Source organism: Aquarana catesbeiana, linkage group LG01, assembly GCF_042186555.1.
Source record: "Aquarana catesbeiana isolate 2022-GZ linkage group LG01, ASM4218655v1, whole genome shotgun sequence".
NCBI classification, from domain to species: domain Eukaryota; kingdom Metazoa; phylum Chordata; class Amphibia; order Anura; family Ranidae; genus Aquarana; species Aquarana catesbeiana.
Window position 1 is genome coordinate 820721143 of NC_133324.1, and position 16220 is coordinate 820737362.

At 41.0% G+C, this 16220-nt stretch overlaps 1 protein-coding gene across 1 annotated transcript in view; it reads right to left on the bottom strand.

Moving 5' to 3' along the window:
* The window catches only part of KIT (KIT proto-oncogene, receptor tyrosine kinase), a 66282-nt gene that overhangs the window by 37233 nt on the left and 12829 nt on the right, over nt 1-16220 (bottom strand). The window contains exons 2-3 of the mRNA XM_073608436.1: nt 3686-3964; nt 14-295 (exon numbers count right to left, since the gene is read on the bottom strand). Of these exons, the coding sequence (XP_073464537.1) occupies nt 14-295; nt 3686-3964 (561 nt within the window). The remainder of the gene's footprint in view (nt 1-13; nt 296-3685; nt 3965-16220) is intronic.

Consider the following 16220-nt stretch of genomic DNA (forward strand, 5'->3'; position numbering starts at 1 on the left):
CTTTTCTACTCACCAGGCCTGACCATCAGTTTCTTGCTTTTAGAATGCTTCAACGCTCCATTATGCATTACCGTGCAGACATAGCAATCATCAAATTTAGTCTGCACATTTTTTATGGTGATGCCATTCCTAATATCCTTCTCATAGACAAAACCTTCAGGTAGGTTAGAATCATCACACTTCTTAATACCATAGTTGGTGACATCCGAATCAACCAGGGGACATATGCCAGGTACATCCTGGCCTTCTGTTGCATCAACAAAAGGTGCACTTTCATAGAATGGGTTGTCCATAACTAAAAAACAAACACATTATATTTCTTATAGTACAGTCTATATTCTTTATAGCAGATTCAGATTCAGTAGTTTCTTTTTCAAGTGGAATGGTAGGTACATTTATAAATGCTTACTTTGTTGATAAACAATTAGGATAGTCCAGATGACATCCTATGATGTCCTTATTCATTTCTCCATCTGTTCATAAAATGACTACAGATGGAACATGTAGGTTGAACATACATAAAAGACCCACCATTTGGGCAGTACAAGATATCTGATAGCACATCAGCAACAGCACATATCTGTGGAAGTTCAGCACGGGTACCAAACAACTGCATTTGGCCATAGGCCTGTATAGACATGTCTGTTTAAGGATATCTTAGCTTACTTAGCTTACGAGCAAAAATGTAATATCTTGCACCTTACCAGAACTTAGATGCACAGGCTGCATTCGTTTTCATTTTTCAAGAACATTTTTGGCTCAATCAATGTTATCTTCCTTCTGTAAACTACTACTTGCCCCCACCCAGTGCAACTGAGATGAAGAGAAGAAGATATACATTTGAAGTGCAGCCCAAGGTGACAACCATGGCTCCCTCCATAGATACAGTAGAGTGAGTAAGCGTAGCCAACCAGGGAGAAACTGCTATTTGCAGGAAGGTAAAAATACAGTATAAAATCCTGAAAAAAAGAAAATGAATGCAGCCACCTCACCAAGGACTGTTAGTTTCCAATGCATTACATTTTTTTGTTTTAGATATGCTTTAGGATTTTTTTGTATAAAATATTGTTTTTAGTTCAGGGAATGCTGGTATTGACTCACTGTTAACTAAAGATGGCTATACACTGCTTGAAATTTGGCCAATTCCCGTTGGCTCTGCTATAATTTGATCAGTGTTTGGTCCTGCCAGCATTGCCCAATTTGACAAAAGTTGATTGTTCAAATGGCTTTTGTCAAAGGAGCCTGTTAGAATTGTCAGCCCAACAGCACCTGCATCCAATCAGATGTAGGCACTCTTTGGGTATTCTGATATACAGCGGTGCTGGTTGCCAGAATACAATAGCTTGACAAGAGGGATGTGGCAATCCCACTATTAGAGTAGAAGGATGAATCCACCAGATTTCTTTTGTTCAGCTTGCAGACTCAATGAAAGCAATCTGTAAGTGTATGGCCAGCTTAAGGAGGAACTAAACTGCCGAATGAACCCTTCTTCCATGTCACCATCCTAAAAACCTATAGCACGTGCGCATATGGGCTGCTGGTGTCTTCCAGGTATGTAGGACCTGGCAGAGACTGGCCATGCATATACACACTTGGGACGGGATTTCTGCTTGTGTGCACAAATGCCACCAGGTTCTGGCAGACTACCACTATGTGTAAGGGAAGGGGAGGAATAAAATAAAAAAGAGTTTGTTGCAGTGAGTTTAGCTCATCTTTAAATCTAAGGCTGTATTGACACCTGAGTGTTTTCAGCTCGTAAAACGCCCGAAAAAAGACCCAACAAGCAAAATCCCATTCATTTAAATGGTCCCTGTTCACATCTGAGCGTTTTGTAGCCTGAAGCAAAACATCTGAAGCTCAAAAAGGTACATGAGTTTCTTTTTGGTCAGATTACAGGTGTTTTTCTGCTTTTTACATTGGTGACCTTTTGACCTGTGCAAAATCATGGCAAAAAAGTGTCAAAAAGCGCAGCAAAATCGCGGTAAAAACATGCGACTTCACAGGTGTTTTTTCGGGCATTTTTTGCAGAGTTTTTGCAGCGTTTTTGTACAAGCGTTTTGCAGTTCAAACGCTCACCAATGTAAAAGAATTAAAATGTCTGTAATCTGCCAAAAAAGAAGCTCATGTACTTTTTTGGGCTATGGACGTTTTGCTTTAGGTGATAGAACGCTCAGGTGTGAACAAGGGCCATTGAAATGAATGGGATTTGTCTTGTTTGGGGTTTTTAGAGCTGAGGCTTAGAGCAGAAAAATGCCCAAAAACGCCTAGGTGGGAACGGAGCCTAAAATTCTATATGGATCTTTGTGCGTTAGCAGAGCGAGAGAGAGGGGTAGCGTCTCCTTACTCTGACTCCAAGTGCAGATGATCACATTTCATAGGTTAACAATAGCTTAGTTGAGTATTGCCACTGAAAGCCATGAGTCAGCAGCCATGACAAATAAAGAAAATATGTACAAAAACACACTTCTCTACATAATGCCCCACAACATATTGCAAAGGTTTGCCACAGTCACTGCATCTAATCAAAGTAATTAGCCTTCTAAGCCTAGTAAAATGGCAAGATGTGACATTCTGATTGATTGTTGGTAGGGTTGTCCCGATACCACTTTTTTAGGACCGAGTACAAGTACCGATACTTTTTTTCAAGTACTCGCCGATACCGATTACCGATACTTTTTTTTTAATGTCACGTGACAGGTTTTTTTTTGCTATTTTTTTTGGGGGGGGGGGGGGTGAACGTTGTATGTGTGTGTGTTTTGTTTTTTTTTACAATTTTTATTTTTTACAATAATATTTTTTTATTCTTTATTGTTTTTTTTTTTTTTTTTTTTTAATCAGCCCTTTTGGGGGGCTTTGGTGAGATATCAGGGGTCTTAACAGACCTCTGATATCTCCCCCTTGAGACAGAGAAAGAGAGAGAGGATAGAGATTCCCCAGTCCCTTTCTCTGCAGCCTCAGCTGCACTGAGAATGAATGGAGAGAAGACAGCGGCTTCTCTCCAGTCATAAACTGACACATAGTAATCACAGGAGATTACAATGTTTCAGTTATGTGAATGGACAGAGTCAGCTGACTCTCTCCATACACAAAGGAAGGAGGGGGAGGACGGAGGAACGGAGGGGGAGAACGGAGGGGACAGATAAGGAGAGAAGAACAAAGGGGGAGTACGGAGGGGGACAGATAAGGAGAGAAGAATGCAGGGGACAGCAGAGAGGCACAGAGGAACGGAGGGGGCATGGAGGAGGATGCAGTGACATACAGCGGTGAGCGATCACTGCTGTATGTCACTAAAGCTGGTGAAAGCCGCTGGGGGAGAAGCTTGTAACTCCCCCACACGCCGATCACAGCTGACAGTCCAGGTATCGGCGGAAGCATCGGGAGCATTTGCCCGAGTACAAGTACTTGGGCAAATGCTCGGTATCGGTGCCGATACCGATACTAGTATCGGTATCGGGACAACCCTAATTGTTGGTATTCTTTTTTGCTTGTACCCAATATTTTTAAAATCCACAGCAAAGCCACAGGATCATCATACTTTGACAAAAATTAAGACAAACAAAACAGGGGTATATCTTGCACGTTTGTTTGGATTTTGTACGAATATTATCTATAATGTCTTAGTTTACAAGCCCTGCCTATCTGGTGGTTACAGTACCTACATAAATAGAAATGATAAGTAGCTTACCTTTAATGAACAGGTAAAAAGAAGAGTAGATGTTGCCCGTCTCTTTGTCCGCACATGTGTACAGTCCAACATGTTTCATTTCCACATTGTTAAGAGTGAGAACCAACTGATTGTTCTTCCCTTGAACCGGACTACGGCTCACCGTTTTTGACCTTTTACTTAGTGGTCTTTGGTGATTCCACACCATCTGTGTAGAACCGGTGCAAGTTTCCTCATAGGATTCTCCCGGTCTCAGCAATATGTTTGTCCCATCACCAGATATAATTGGAAATGAAGCCACTGCAAAAGTAAAAAAGGAAATCAGTACCTTTCCTTTAAGACTGAAACTTAGATACTGGCACATCACCTAACAATCTATTTATATAACACCTTAAAACCACTTGTTATTTTCACAATGCACAGCCAAGGCACCAAGACTATCGCTACAAGGTCACTTCCAAGGCACTATTCATTAAGTTCTGAACACCTAACAAACCTTTTTGTAAGTGTTAAAATTGACTATTCTGTAAGTTTTTCTTCACAGCTAAGTCCCTTGAAAAGTTTTAATTTATGCAAAAAGCCATATGACTTTTTAGGTTACAACAGTTCATATTCAGTCGTTGGTCCTACTTCAACAGTTCCCTGAAGGAGAGCGGTGGCTGGAGCAAAACTTGCCTGAAAACAGCCCAGTTTGTGTGATGTTTCCAACTGACTACTTCATACTTGTGGTTTTGTAAAAAAAATGATTTTTTTTTATCATCTTTTTGGTTATCAAAATAAAAAAAAGACTACATGGCAGATAGCAATAAAATCTAGAGAAGCTTGTAAAATCTTAAATTACAATATATGTACTATATTTATGTGTAACTGTTATGTAGACTGGCCTGTTAGTCTGAATAAAAATGCAATAATGTCTGAAAACTAGAGTTTCAGTATCAGGCAGTGGCGGCTGTTCCATAAGGGGCGCCACCCCCCCTAATCTCCATGCAGGGCACTGGATGCATGGATTTCAATGGGGTTTGTTTATTTATATTTATTCATTACTTTTTAAAGCACATGATTAGAGCCAGAGGCTCTAAAAATGGGTAGGCTCGGGGTGTAAAGCACTCCACCCTGAGCCCACCTACTTGTGTGACATTAGCGAATTAATATTCCTATTGTTACATAGTTACATGGTTAGTAAGGTTGAATAAAGACACCAGCTCAACCTCAGTGAGTGTCTACAGTTGTCCCTATCCCTGTACATTGTGTCTCATTAAGATGCTCATCTATTATATATTATTTATTTAAGGTACCCATATAGTGCCGTCAAGTTATGCAGCACTCCACACATACATCGCACACTCACATTGGTTCCTACCCTCAAGGAGCCCACAATCCAAGGTCCCCAACTCACATTCATATACTAGGGGTGGCACAGTGGTGTAGTGGTAGCACTCTCACCTAGCAGTAAGAAGGGTCACTGGTTCAAATCCCAACCACAACACTACCTGCTTGTAGTTTGCATGTTCTCCCTGTGCCTGCGTGGGTTTCCTCCGGGTACTCTGGTTTCCTTCCACACTCCAAAGACATGCTGGTAGGTTAATTGGATCCTGTCTAAATTGTCCCTAGTATGTATGAATGTGAGTTAGGGACCTTAGATTGTAAGCCCCTTGAGGGTAGGGACTGATGTGAATGTACAATGTAAAGCGCTGCGTAAATTGACGGCGCTATACAAGTACCTGAAATAAATAAAAATAAATTAAATACTAGGGCCAATTTTGGACAGAAGCCAAATAACCTACCAGCATGTCTTTGCAGTGTGGGAGGAAACCGGAGTACCCGGAGGAAACCCACGCAGGCACAGGGAGAACATACAAACTCCAGGCAGGTAGTGTCGTGGTTGGGATTTGAACCAACTACCCTTTTTACTGCTAGGCAAGAGTGCTACCCACTACACCACTGTGCCACCCTATTGTCTTCCTGCTTCTCCTCCCGACCAATCAGGAAGCGGGTTTTAAGACCTGATTGGCCGAGAGGAGAAGCGACCATATTGGCCGGTAGGAGAAGCAGGGTGGAAGCCGCCATGGAGAAGCAGGGTGGAAGCCACCGAGGAGGAGAAGCGGGGGGAAGCCAGCCGCGGGCCAGATGGGGTACGTAGTGCAGGATGATCGACCGAGTTGCAGGGGGGGTTGTTGCAGATGGGGGGGTAAGGGCGCGGCTGGGAGGTTTGTTTGCCGCCCCACCCCCAAAAAAAATGGAGCACCAGCCACACTTGGTATCAGATCTGTAATAAACAGACGCTTAGCAATGAACTAGACAATACATTGTGTAAAAATGCCTTAAACTATATATTTTTTCCAAATTCTCATACACCTCAACAAAGGCCATACCTAGACAATTTTGAGTATCAGCATTTAAAATGGCTTTCTAAACAATAGAAAAAATGACAAAGTAAAACAAAGAAAACAGCTATAACTTGCTGATTAAATTGTTTGGATCAGTCCAAAATACTTATATATTCATCACACCATTTCATAATGGCATTAACACATTACTAACAAGAAACATGGCTGAACAAGAAGAAAAGGCAGACCATTTACCAAAACAGCTCCATACAATGAACTATCACATAACAATCATATCTCAGTTTACATGACAGTACTATACCTGCACTACTAAACTGCCCTTTGTGCGGTTACTTAAAAAAGGAATTTTCAGTCTGAAAACTAAATAAAATAAGATCTATTGGCAAAAAGGACCCCATTGTCTGTGGTTGTAAACTTAATCTGCAATTCATTTGACTTCCCCATATATTCGTCATGAAATATGATGCACTAAATGATATGAAATAAAGAAGAGGCCCAGCCCCGCACTAACATGCGTTCAATTCAGTAGCAATAAACGTATACTGTTAAGTACCCTAAACAGTTCTCTCTAGGTGAGAAATGTGAGTCTCAGAATTGTAGAAGTAATTCTCTCTTACAATAAACACAATAAACTTCTTATCAAAGGCAGACATCTCTAGTGATTTACGTATAACAAAACAAATGAGCAAATTTTTTTATCCCTATATTACCCTAATTAAAACATAAACAATATGTTTATAGCACTAACAATATAATAAATCCATATATTGGCCTAACTGTTGGAAAGGAAGAAGCCCTTTTCAATTTACTGTATATCCGATTACTACAGCGAACCCCACTGATGGACCTGGATGATGAAGGTCTATGTAAGAAGACTGAGAACTAGTTTAAGCGGAAAGTTTAATTTGGCTTTTGCTTGTTTGTAATTAGTATGTAAAAACAGGTTCTGATCCAGAGTACTCTAATATATACATTCAAATACCATTACATTCCAAAGCAAGAGGTATTTCATCCCTATCTGCAAAGAACAAGGAAACAACGTTATTCTTTGCATACAATGACTAAGATTAATGTAAAAACTCTTCTACCTGTCACTTGCTTGGTTTTTAAGTGTGAATTCTCATTCAGGATTGTTCACAATGGCCTTAAAAACCTGGAAAGACCTGAAAAGCCCAAAACGTTGATCTGGCATTCAGCCCGCTCATCAAACATTCAAACAATGGAACAAGGATGGGTAGAAAGCCAGCAAGCGAGAGGGTTGTTGCTAAAATTACAACAGGAACTGTATTTGCCTTTTAAATGAATATATTTTCAGTTCCGGGACGTTATAATGGTACCAGGCGTCTGAAACAACCATTTATAACTGTAAGCAAACAAATGATATTGCAAGTTAAATAAATTAATATTGTACATGTACCTAATTCCTGAATGTAAAAGACACAAATAATATATTTTTAAAAAAAAGTAACAAATATATAGAATTGCTAAGTGCTAGGAACTATGAGCCACTTTAACTTACAAATTGCACCCACCTAACTTGCTCCACCTTCCATGGATTCCTAAAGCCGGTCATAGATGGTTTGAATCTTGGCTGATTCAGAGATTAGAACCATCCATGGGCAGGCTGACCCTACCCAAGTCAATCCATTGATCGACTTGGTTACAACCTGCCTGGAGCACCACGTTCCCATGGTTGCTGGAAAGAAAATTGCATCATCTGTGGCCTGCATAAGCTGAAAGTCCAGGTCTGAGTAACTATAAGATTATGCTAATGCTGTCTGTACACGGCTCAATTTTGTCTGATTCTTGCTGAACTGGAGCTGTGAGGGCTTTGTTGGCAATACCCAGCTTAAAAAACTGTGGTTTGAAAGCCCAAGGAGCCAGGTGGAAAATTCTCAGCCAAACGTTGACTGCAACCAATCAGAAGCAGTCGCTGTTCTGCAGTCTGACAGAAATGGAAGCATCAGCTAACAGAATAAAATAGCCAGTAGTGGCAACGGAAGAAGAGCATCGATGGAGGAATTGGGTGATTTCTCTTGTCCAGCCGCTGGACTGAATGAGAGAAATCTATGTGTGTATGGCTAGCCTATCTGCATCTTCCATTACAAGGTGTCAAGTCCATAGAAATCAATGAGAAATACTCTGGCAGATGGGAAAATGAAAAGATACGAGAGAGGTTGAAACATAGTTGATGGGCTTTTCTTTGCTTCAGATGGATTTTGCATTCCAATGCAAGTCTGTGGGAATGCAAATTGATGTTGAACTGATGCCATCAACACAAGTCTAAAGCCTGTCAATACAGGCCCTTACTCTGTCTGCTACCAGGTATAAAGTTTAGGCACCTAGAACTGTCTACAGATATATGCAGCAGATACTCCTGCCCCTGATATCCGAATGAGAAGTTCTGAATTGACAAAGCTTCGACACGCCACAACATATCTTTTGGATAATAGGGCAGCCTTCACATAGTGATGGGGGGGTTGGCAGGAGGCAGTGGACAAGTGGACAAGCTTTGACACTATCCAGAAGTGTCAGAGCTTTGCCTATTCAAAATGGGCTGATATTCTGGCATATCAGAAACAAGAGGAGATCCTGGTGTATAGGCATACCTACAGTTTATACCTGCTAGAAGCTTTTTTTTTTTAAGACAGTTAAGCCTAGTACACGTGGGCAGAATGTTTCTATTGAACCGGAAATTCGGCCCATGTGTATGGCTGCCCGTCCGACAGAAGTTCACCTGTCTTCTGTCGAAGGCTCATGAGCAAAAAAGGTGTGCAGACTGGCTACGGATCAGCGCTCTCAGCCAACGGCTGAGAGCGCTGACCGGAGTGTTCTGGCAGGGGGGGGCACCCCCGTCAGAACACAAAAGCACAGCAGGGGAGATCGGTCTACTAACATCGGATTGTTAGTACAGCGGCTCCGACCTGAGCTGTCGGGGGTTTTTTTGTTCAACCTGCAGGGTGAACGAGAAAAACTAGTGGTGTGTACTAGGCTTTACTTTATTCAGCAAATAATAACTCCAAGGATACCATTGTTTAATTAAACGTACAAACTAAGCTATGGTAATTATCTTGATAGGAAACAACACTACAGGTATTAATTTCTAACTTTGCCGACTATAAATCATATTTTGGAAACACGCAGACAAGAACAAGAAAATGAAAACGTACACACATTTAGACAGTGTAAAATTGCAGATTATTAAAAATGTCACACTCAACAGGTGTTCTAAGCCAGCAATAAATTTACAGCCTTACATAGAATAAACTCTTGGTATTCTTATTGTGTAATTCTATCCCAAATGACAAAGCCCTTCAAACTCACATCTAAAATCGGTGTTCTATGAGAGAATGACCTGCACATGTGCAAAAATACTTTAGTTTAGGATTTTTTTTCCTTTGTATTTCAAAGTGGGAGGTCAGTTGAACTTGTGTTTTTCTCAGCGCAGTCTATTTATTTATATACACTGGAACTCAGAAGTGGTATTTTTAGGAAAAAGAGCCATAAGGGCTCATGCACACTGCATCTCAAAGAAGCGCCTCCAACAGGCTTTTGAGCTTTTTTAAACTCCCATTTTTTCTGCCTGGAAACTCCCCTCCATGTTAGCCAAAGTGTCCATGCACACTATGGCTTATTTAGGCTTTTACAGGCATATTCTCTTACAGGCAGAACCCCCCCCCCTCAACAAACTTGCATTTTAAATAGGAGCTTTAAACATGCGAAAATGAGAAAAAGCATGAAAAAGCTCAAAGAAGCTTGGGAACACAAACAACAAAATAGGAAAAATTAGCTGAGGGGAGGGTTTGTGGGAAAAAAAACGCTAATGCTCAAAAGGAGCTTAAAGGAGCTCAAAGAAACTCAATAAAAAAACATTCAAAGGAGCCCAAAAAGTACAAGCTTCTTCAATCTGAAATAAAAGCTCAAATGCCAGTTTTTTTTTTTTTTGAGCTGCAGTGTGCATGAGCCCTAGGTGAAGGTGATTGGTGTTGTGTGGTTTAAACTGTATTTCTGTTTACTCAGCATAAAGTTCTGTTGTAGTCAAATTTCTGGACATACAATAGGTTCTAAAATAAAACTTGAACCTCTGTCATCTTTTTTTTTTTTTTTGGTGTGTGTCTGTTTGCAATTTTGTCACAGGGACAAGAGGTTAGGAAGACCCCAAAATCTTCAAAGAAGCTTCAACCTATCCGACACTGAAAAATAATAATTCGCTAACCCCCTTGCAAAACATGTATAGGACCAAGGGGTGGGAGCGTTAACAGTTAATGAGGCTTTCCACCCAAAATAGATGTTTACCTTTTTAGTAGATGCTGGAAAATTAAACCACCTGGCAGTTTCTTACATCTTACGGGGACACTGCAGGTGAAATTTCTGTACTTAAATGCCTAGGTGTGTATAGTACACCTGTGCCCACTATGAGGGTTCTCACTGTCTTGGAAACAAGAGGTGCTGGAATGCACAAAACTATCAAATGGATACAATTATAGCTAGGAGGTCTCATTGCTGCATCTAATACATAAAAGAAGCCCAAAGCTGATGCAGCCCAGCAGTTTTCCTTCTACAGCTAAAACATAACCTATGGGTGGACTCAACGGACTCATTAATCAAAGATGTTTCACTTAATGTCCTTCCTTTCAAATATAATGAACAGGAACAAATAATGTACAGTACATGCAATGCTTTTACTGTCCGCTCCACCACGATACTTCATGCTATCTAAATCATTTACTATTAACCCTATCTAACTGAGAATTCCTGATGCATTCAAAGTTAAGGTATCATGATGGGGTGCATAGTTCTACAATGCATATCCATTTCACTGAAGTGTCAACAGATCATTTCTGTTATTGATTATGACTTTCCATCATTTTGAACTCCTGAGTGGCGGTTCACACTACAACGACTTGGGATCCGACTTGTCAGGCCTCAAGTTGCCCCAAGTTGCTGGACATAAGAAATTCCATTGAAGTGAATGAGAGCTGTCTTAATGTATACTACTGAAGTTGCTCTGACTTCAAAAAAGGTTCCTGTATTACTTCAAGGCGACTTCTAGGCAACTTGTACCCATAGATTTTAATGGAAGTTGCCTCCAAGTCGGATCTCCATCTATATTGAAGCAACTTTTCAGGAAAAAGAAAATAATTTACACAGCTACTTCCCACGTTTACCCAGGCAACCCCTTCCCTCCCACAGAGCTGATTATTCTGTGATTGGCCACAGCCAAATTCGCCTGCCTGGAGGCAACTTTAAGTTGCGTTGTAAGTTGCGTCTTCCCAGAGCAGATGATATTTATCTGACAAACTCACATGTAAATATGCTAGCCCTCATAAGTACCCCAGTCAACCCAGCTGTCCACTGATGGGCAAAGCTGCCTTCTAAAGTACCACCTATATTTCAATAGGTATATAAGCACAAAGCCCAAACTTAAGGAGACTAGACTTATCCCAATTTCTACTCTCCAATGTAAATGATTTTTATATGATTGAGTTATAGTATTCTGACAATGTTGTCTCAGTATACATAGGATACACATCGCCAAACAATCCTATGAAAAGCACACATCAGACATGAGTAAACTGCTGCTAGGGATATGCCATGTTTAATTTGGGAACACAAATCAGTGCTCAAAATTGCACCTTTCCTATGGAACATTCAATAAATTACTGGAACGTTAATAATGCCCCAAATTATGTTGACTTCAAAAGTGAACAAAATTATTTTCAGTCCATGGAAATTTTGAAAGGAAGTTAGTCTGACAAGAGATCAGCAAGAAAGCACGAAGGCTTTCTGTGATTGGACAAGGGTATATTGTTATGTTTATATTACCCTTGTCCAGTCACAGAAAGCCTTGTGCTCTCCTAGAGATATATTCCTGTGCCCAGGCAGATTTTGTTTATTGATGAGTACAGAGTGATGTTGTCTGTCAATAGGAACCACCATGTACTCCCACTTGGGAAAATATGCTAAAATACCTATGGATAAACCACCCTAACTCAAAAAACATTCCCTTCTCTGGGCCAGATGAGTTGTTAATAGAAGTCTATGACTCAGTGCAGCTAACCCGCAGGATCAGTGTGAACGTAGCACCTTTTTTTAAGTGCTAATATGCCCATTGCAAAAGTGCATAGCATGTGATGTTTAATACACTGACCTTTTCCTCTTCCAGCTTCTGCTGGAATCACTCTACAGGCTGCTAGAAAGGTCCCAGGCAACGTGCACTTGGTATCACTTTCCTGGGACAGGAGCCGGAGCTACAGAGGAAGCATCAGCTTATGGAGCACCTTCTCCCACCGCGGTAGCCTGTCTCCTCCCTGCCAGCGCCATGCACTCATGATGCTCTGGGATGGCGGAGCGGCAACCCATAGATCGCAATTTGGACTTGCCAGCCTGCCATCCCAGAGCATCGGCAAGCGCTTCCCTGGTTTGGTGTCATGGGCCACATCAGAGGGTCCTGGGTTGAGCACCCCTAGTTTAAGCTGCCGGTAAACTCTTAGAATTATGCCCCCTAACTGGAGGCTCAAGGATTAGGTAAACATTCAGACAATCTTGTAATTGCAATATGTGAATCCAGTGAAATACCACCATATGTCTTTTAACCATCACTTGGGTGTGAACATTTTCTGGGCAAAGTCCTAGAAGAGAAGAAGTTTTTACAACTGTGCAGTCATTTTCTAACCATCAAATAAAGAACACTGTAATAGAATGAACTTTTTTCAGCCAAGGGTTAACGTGACCACTGACATATCCATATGAAGTACACAAAAGTAAATATGAGGTCACTTTACTTTGCATTATAAGTCAAATAAAAGCATAACTGTTTACATAAAACTGACACCATATCACAAGCTTCCTTGCCGGAGATGAGCAACAGCAACAGTTAATCTGGCTTTATGAAGATGCTTTTTGTTCTTCTCTTGACTGTCTCTTTCATGAACCTTCATACAGAATTCCATTTCAATCAATTTCCAGGATGAGCTGCAGTTAAGTTACCATGTAAGTAACACAAGCTCCGTTTTGTAAACTTCTTTGGACAAGGCTGAAAATTGTTTCCTTTGCGTGATAATCAGACAGCGCAATATGAACATGTCATGAGATGAAGGTATATACTAGTGAATGGGGCTAAAAACTAGGACAAAGCACGTCTTCATTTAATCTTAGCTAAATGCCACCTTGTATGATGTTTCTACTAGACACAGCCCAGAATTCTTTATTTTTTTTATTTTTTTTTTTGCTGGTTGCACATTGCCAGTGTGGCTGATCCGTAAAACCATAATGAGCTTTGTACGGTTTTACACCTGAACATCTTGTTCTCAGATTCTTCCACCTTTCAAGTTAACAAACCCTGACTGCTGCGTCCTACACATACCCCACCTCTTGTTTATTTTCTGCAAGTTGTCTATGAAGTTCTTCCTAGCCTTACATAGTTATGCATTGTTGTCCTACACAAGGATTATCTAGTGTCTTAAGTATCATCAAGATGTAGAATAATGCTTAACGAAAAGGGTGTGTGAAGCTGATCTTTAAAAAACTGCTCATGAGTTAACTGTTTTTTTTTTTTTTTTACTTTTTCTGTAATTATAATAAAGGTCACTGTGTTTATGTAAATCACAACTCATTCTTTAAGGGACATTTATCGTATTCTCATTGTTTGATTTTGCACTACAACGTTTTATATATTTCTCCTATTTGAACTTTAAAATTGCCAGAGTTTAGGAACTTGAAGATGTTTTGATTGCATCAAACAGGTTCAGTGGGCACTATTTTGTATGTATCATAAAATAAAATGGATTAAAATTCTTTGGCATGGTGCCTGTTGTTATACAGAAGCTATTACTGTACTTTGGTTTTATAGGGTATCAAGAGGTGCAGCAAGAGGTTTTTAGCTGAGCATGGGTCCATAAAGCCTCTTGCAGAGTCAACCTCTACCCAACTTTGCTATTAAAGAGTATATCACACTTACTTGAAGAGTAATGCCCCGTACACACAGTCGGATTTTCTGATGGAAAATGTCCGATCGGAGCGTGTTGTCGGAAATTCCGACCGTGTGTGGGCTCCATCGGACATTTTCTATCGGATTTTCCCACACACAAAGTTGGCGAGCAGGAGATAAAATTTTCCGACAACAAAATCCGTTGTCGGAAATTCCGATCGTGTGTACACAAATCCGACGGACAAAGTGCCACGCATGCTCAGAATAAATAAAGAGATGAAAGCTATTGGCCACTGCCCCGTTTATAGTCCCAACATACGTGTTTTACGTCACCGCGTTCAGAACGATCGGATTTTCCGACAACTTTGTGTGGCCGTGTGTATGCAAGACAAGTTTGAGCCAACATCCGTCGGAAAAAATCCTAGGATTTTGTTGTCGGAATGTCCGAACAAAGTCCGACCGTGTGTACGCCCTATAAGTCTTCAAACTTTCCAAAGTGCTACTTTACGGTCCTGCAGACTTTAAAGGGGCCAGGCTGTAACCAGTGTGAGTAGAAAATGCCCTGGCATCAATGGGGGTAATAATGTCCCATCATTGGTACTGGGGAAGGAATAGTGTCCCATCATTCACGTCAGTATGGAGGATTGGTGCCCTATCATTGGTGTCAGTGGGATGAATAGTTCCACATTGTTGGTGTCTTTGGAAGAATAGTACCCCATTGTTGGTGTCAGTGGGAGTAATAGTGCTTTGTATCAGTGGAATGAATACTGCAATAAGGCCGAACAGAGACAAGCAAAGGGCCGCATCTTGCCTCGGGCCACAGTTTGGAAACCGCTGATTTAAAGCATAGACTAGGATCTGAACAGGTAAATTATGCATTATTGGCCTTGTGTGTGGTGTGTGTCTCCTCTACCTACATACATTGTGCTACATCTCTTCCCAGAAAGTGTGTGTACTGATGTGTGTGTGTGTTTTGGAAGATATGCATAATATCACATTCTATTCCATAAGGCCCCGTTCTTACCTGAGCGTTTTGGAATTGCGAGCAGAATCGAACGATTCTGCCTACGATTTCTTAATGGCACCCCAAACGCAGTGTGATTTTCTCACGATTATCGTACTACAAAATGCATAAAAATCGTAGCAAAAACATGCCTAAGGCGCCTGGCTCAGTGCCAAAATTTGGTACAGGAGATTCTTTGGTGCGTTTTTGGAGCACAGGTAGGCCCATTCAAAATGATTGGTGCGGCTCCAAAAACGCAAAAAAAGAAAAAAAAGGCAGCACTGCAGCATTGCACCGTGTCGTGTCAGGTGTGAACAGGGCCTAAACAAAAAGTAGTATGTATGTCATTCATGTAAGTTTCAGGAGCCAGTGAGGGTGTGCCTCTACATTATGGGTGGAAAGCCCATGACAGTATATCTCTGCAAATCACACTTTTGATGCAAACCACTCTATATATTAGCATTTGGGAGTCTTTTGGTGTTACTTCAATATATACAGAGTACAATGAACATGTACCCTGGTACAATTTGGTTATACTTATGCCTGTTACCATGCGATCCCACATATTCTTAATACACTCTTCTCCCTTGCCAACCATGTTTGCTACATCCTCCGCCATTGATTAGAGCTTGTTAAGCAATACGGCAGTGTATACATTATTGGTAATTTTTGATACTCCTTGCCTGCTCTACGTATACCATATTGGCTGGCTCTTGTTGGTGATAGTAGTGGGGACTCTCTCCTTTCCCCTCCCCACTTCCTTCCTCCTGGGGTAGTCCCCCTTCTCTGCGTCCACCTTTCTCTGTGATGTCCCCTGTATCCGCCCTGGTCGTACGCCATTCTCTCCTCTGCATCCAAAGTTGATCAGCCCCCACCCAATCAGTCCTGAAGAAGCAAGTGTAGTTTGCGAAACGCATTGACGTTTAAAGTATGGAGCAACAAGTGGCCTGATTCCTGTGATCCACATCAACCCTGGATTTAAATATTGGACTTCTACATACTCTCTGATACAATGTGGCTCTGTTTCTCCATACATTAGGATTGGGTATCTGTTAACTTTCTGTAGACGGAGGGTGTTTTTAATCTCCCCTTTTTTTTTATGTGTTCTGTATTGTCTTTTTTAATGTATATATTAGGACTGGGAAAAAAAAAAAAAGAAAAAAATCTGCGATTTAAAAAAAAAACAACTCGATTCACGATTCAAATTTTTTTTTTTTTTGGACACCATGCCGGTCCTGAGGAGCTGAGGGCAGGAGTTTTTAGGCGAGGCCGCAG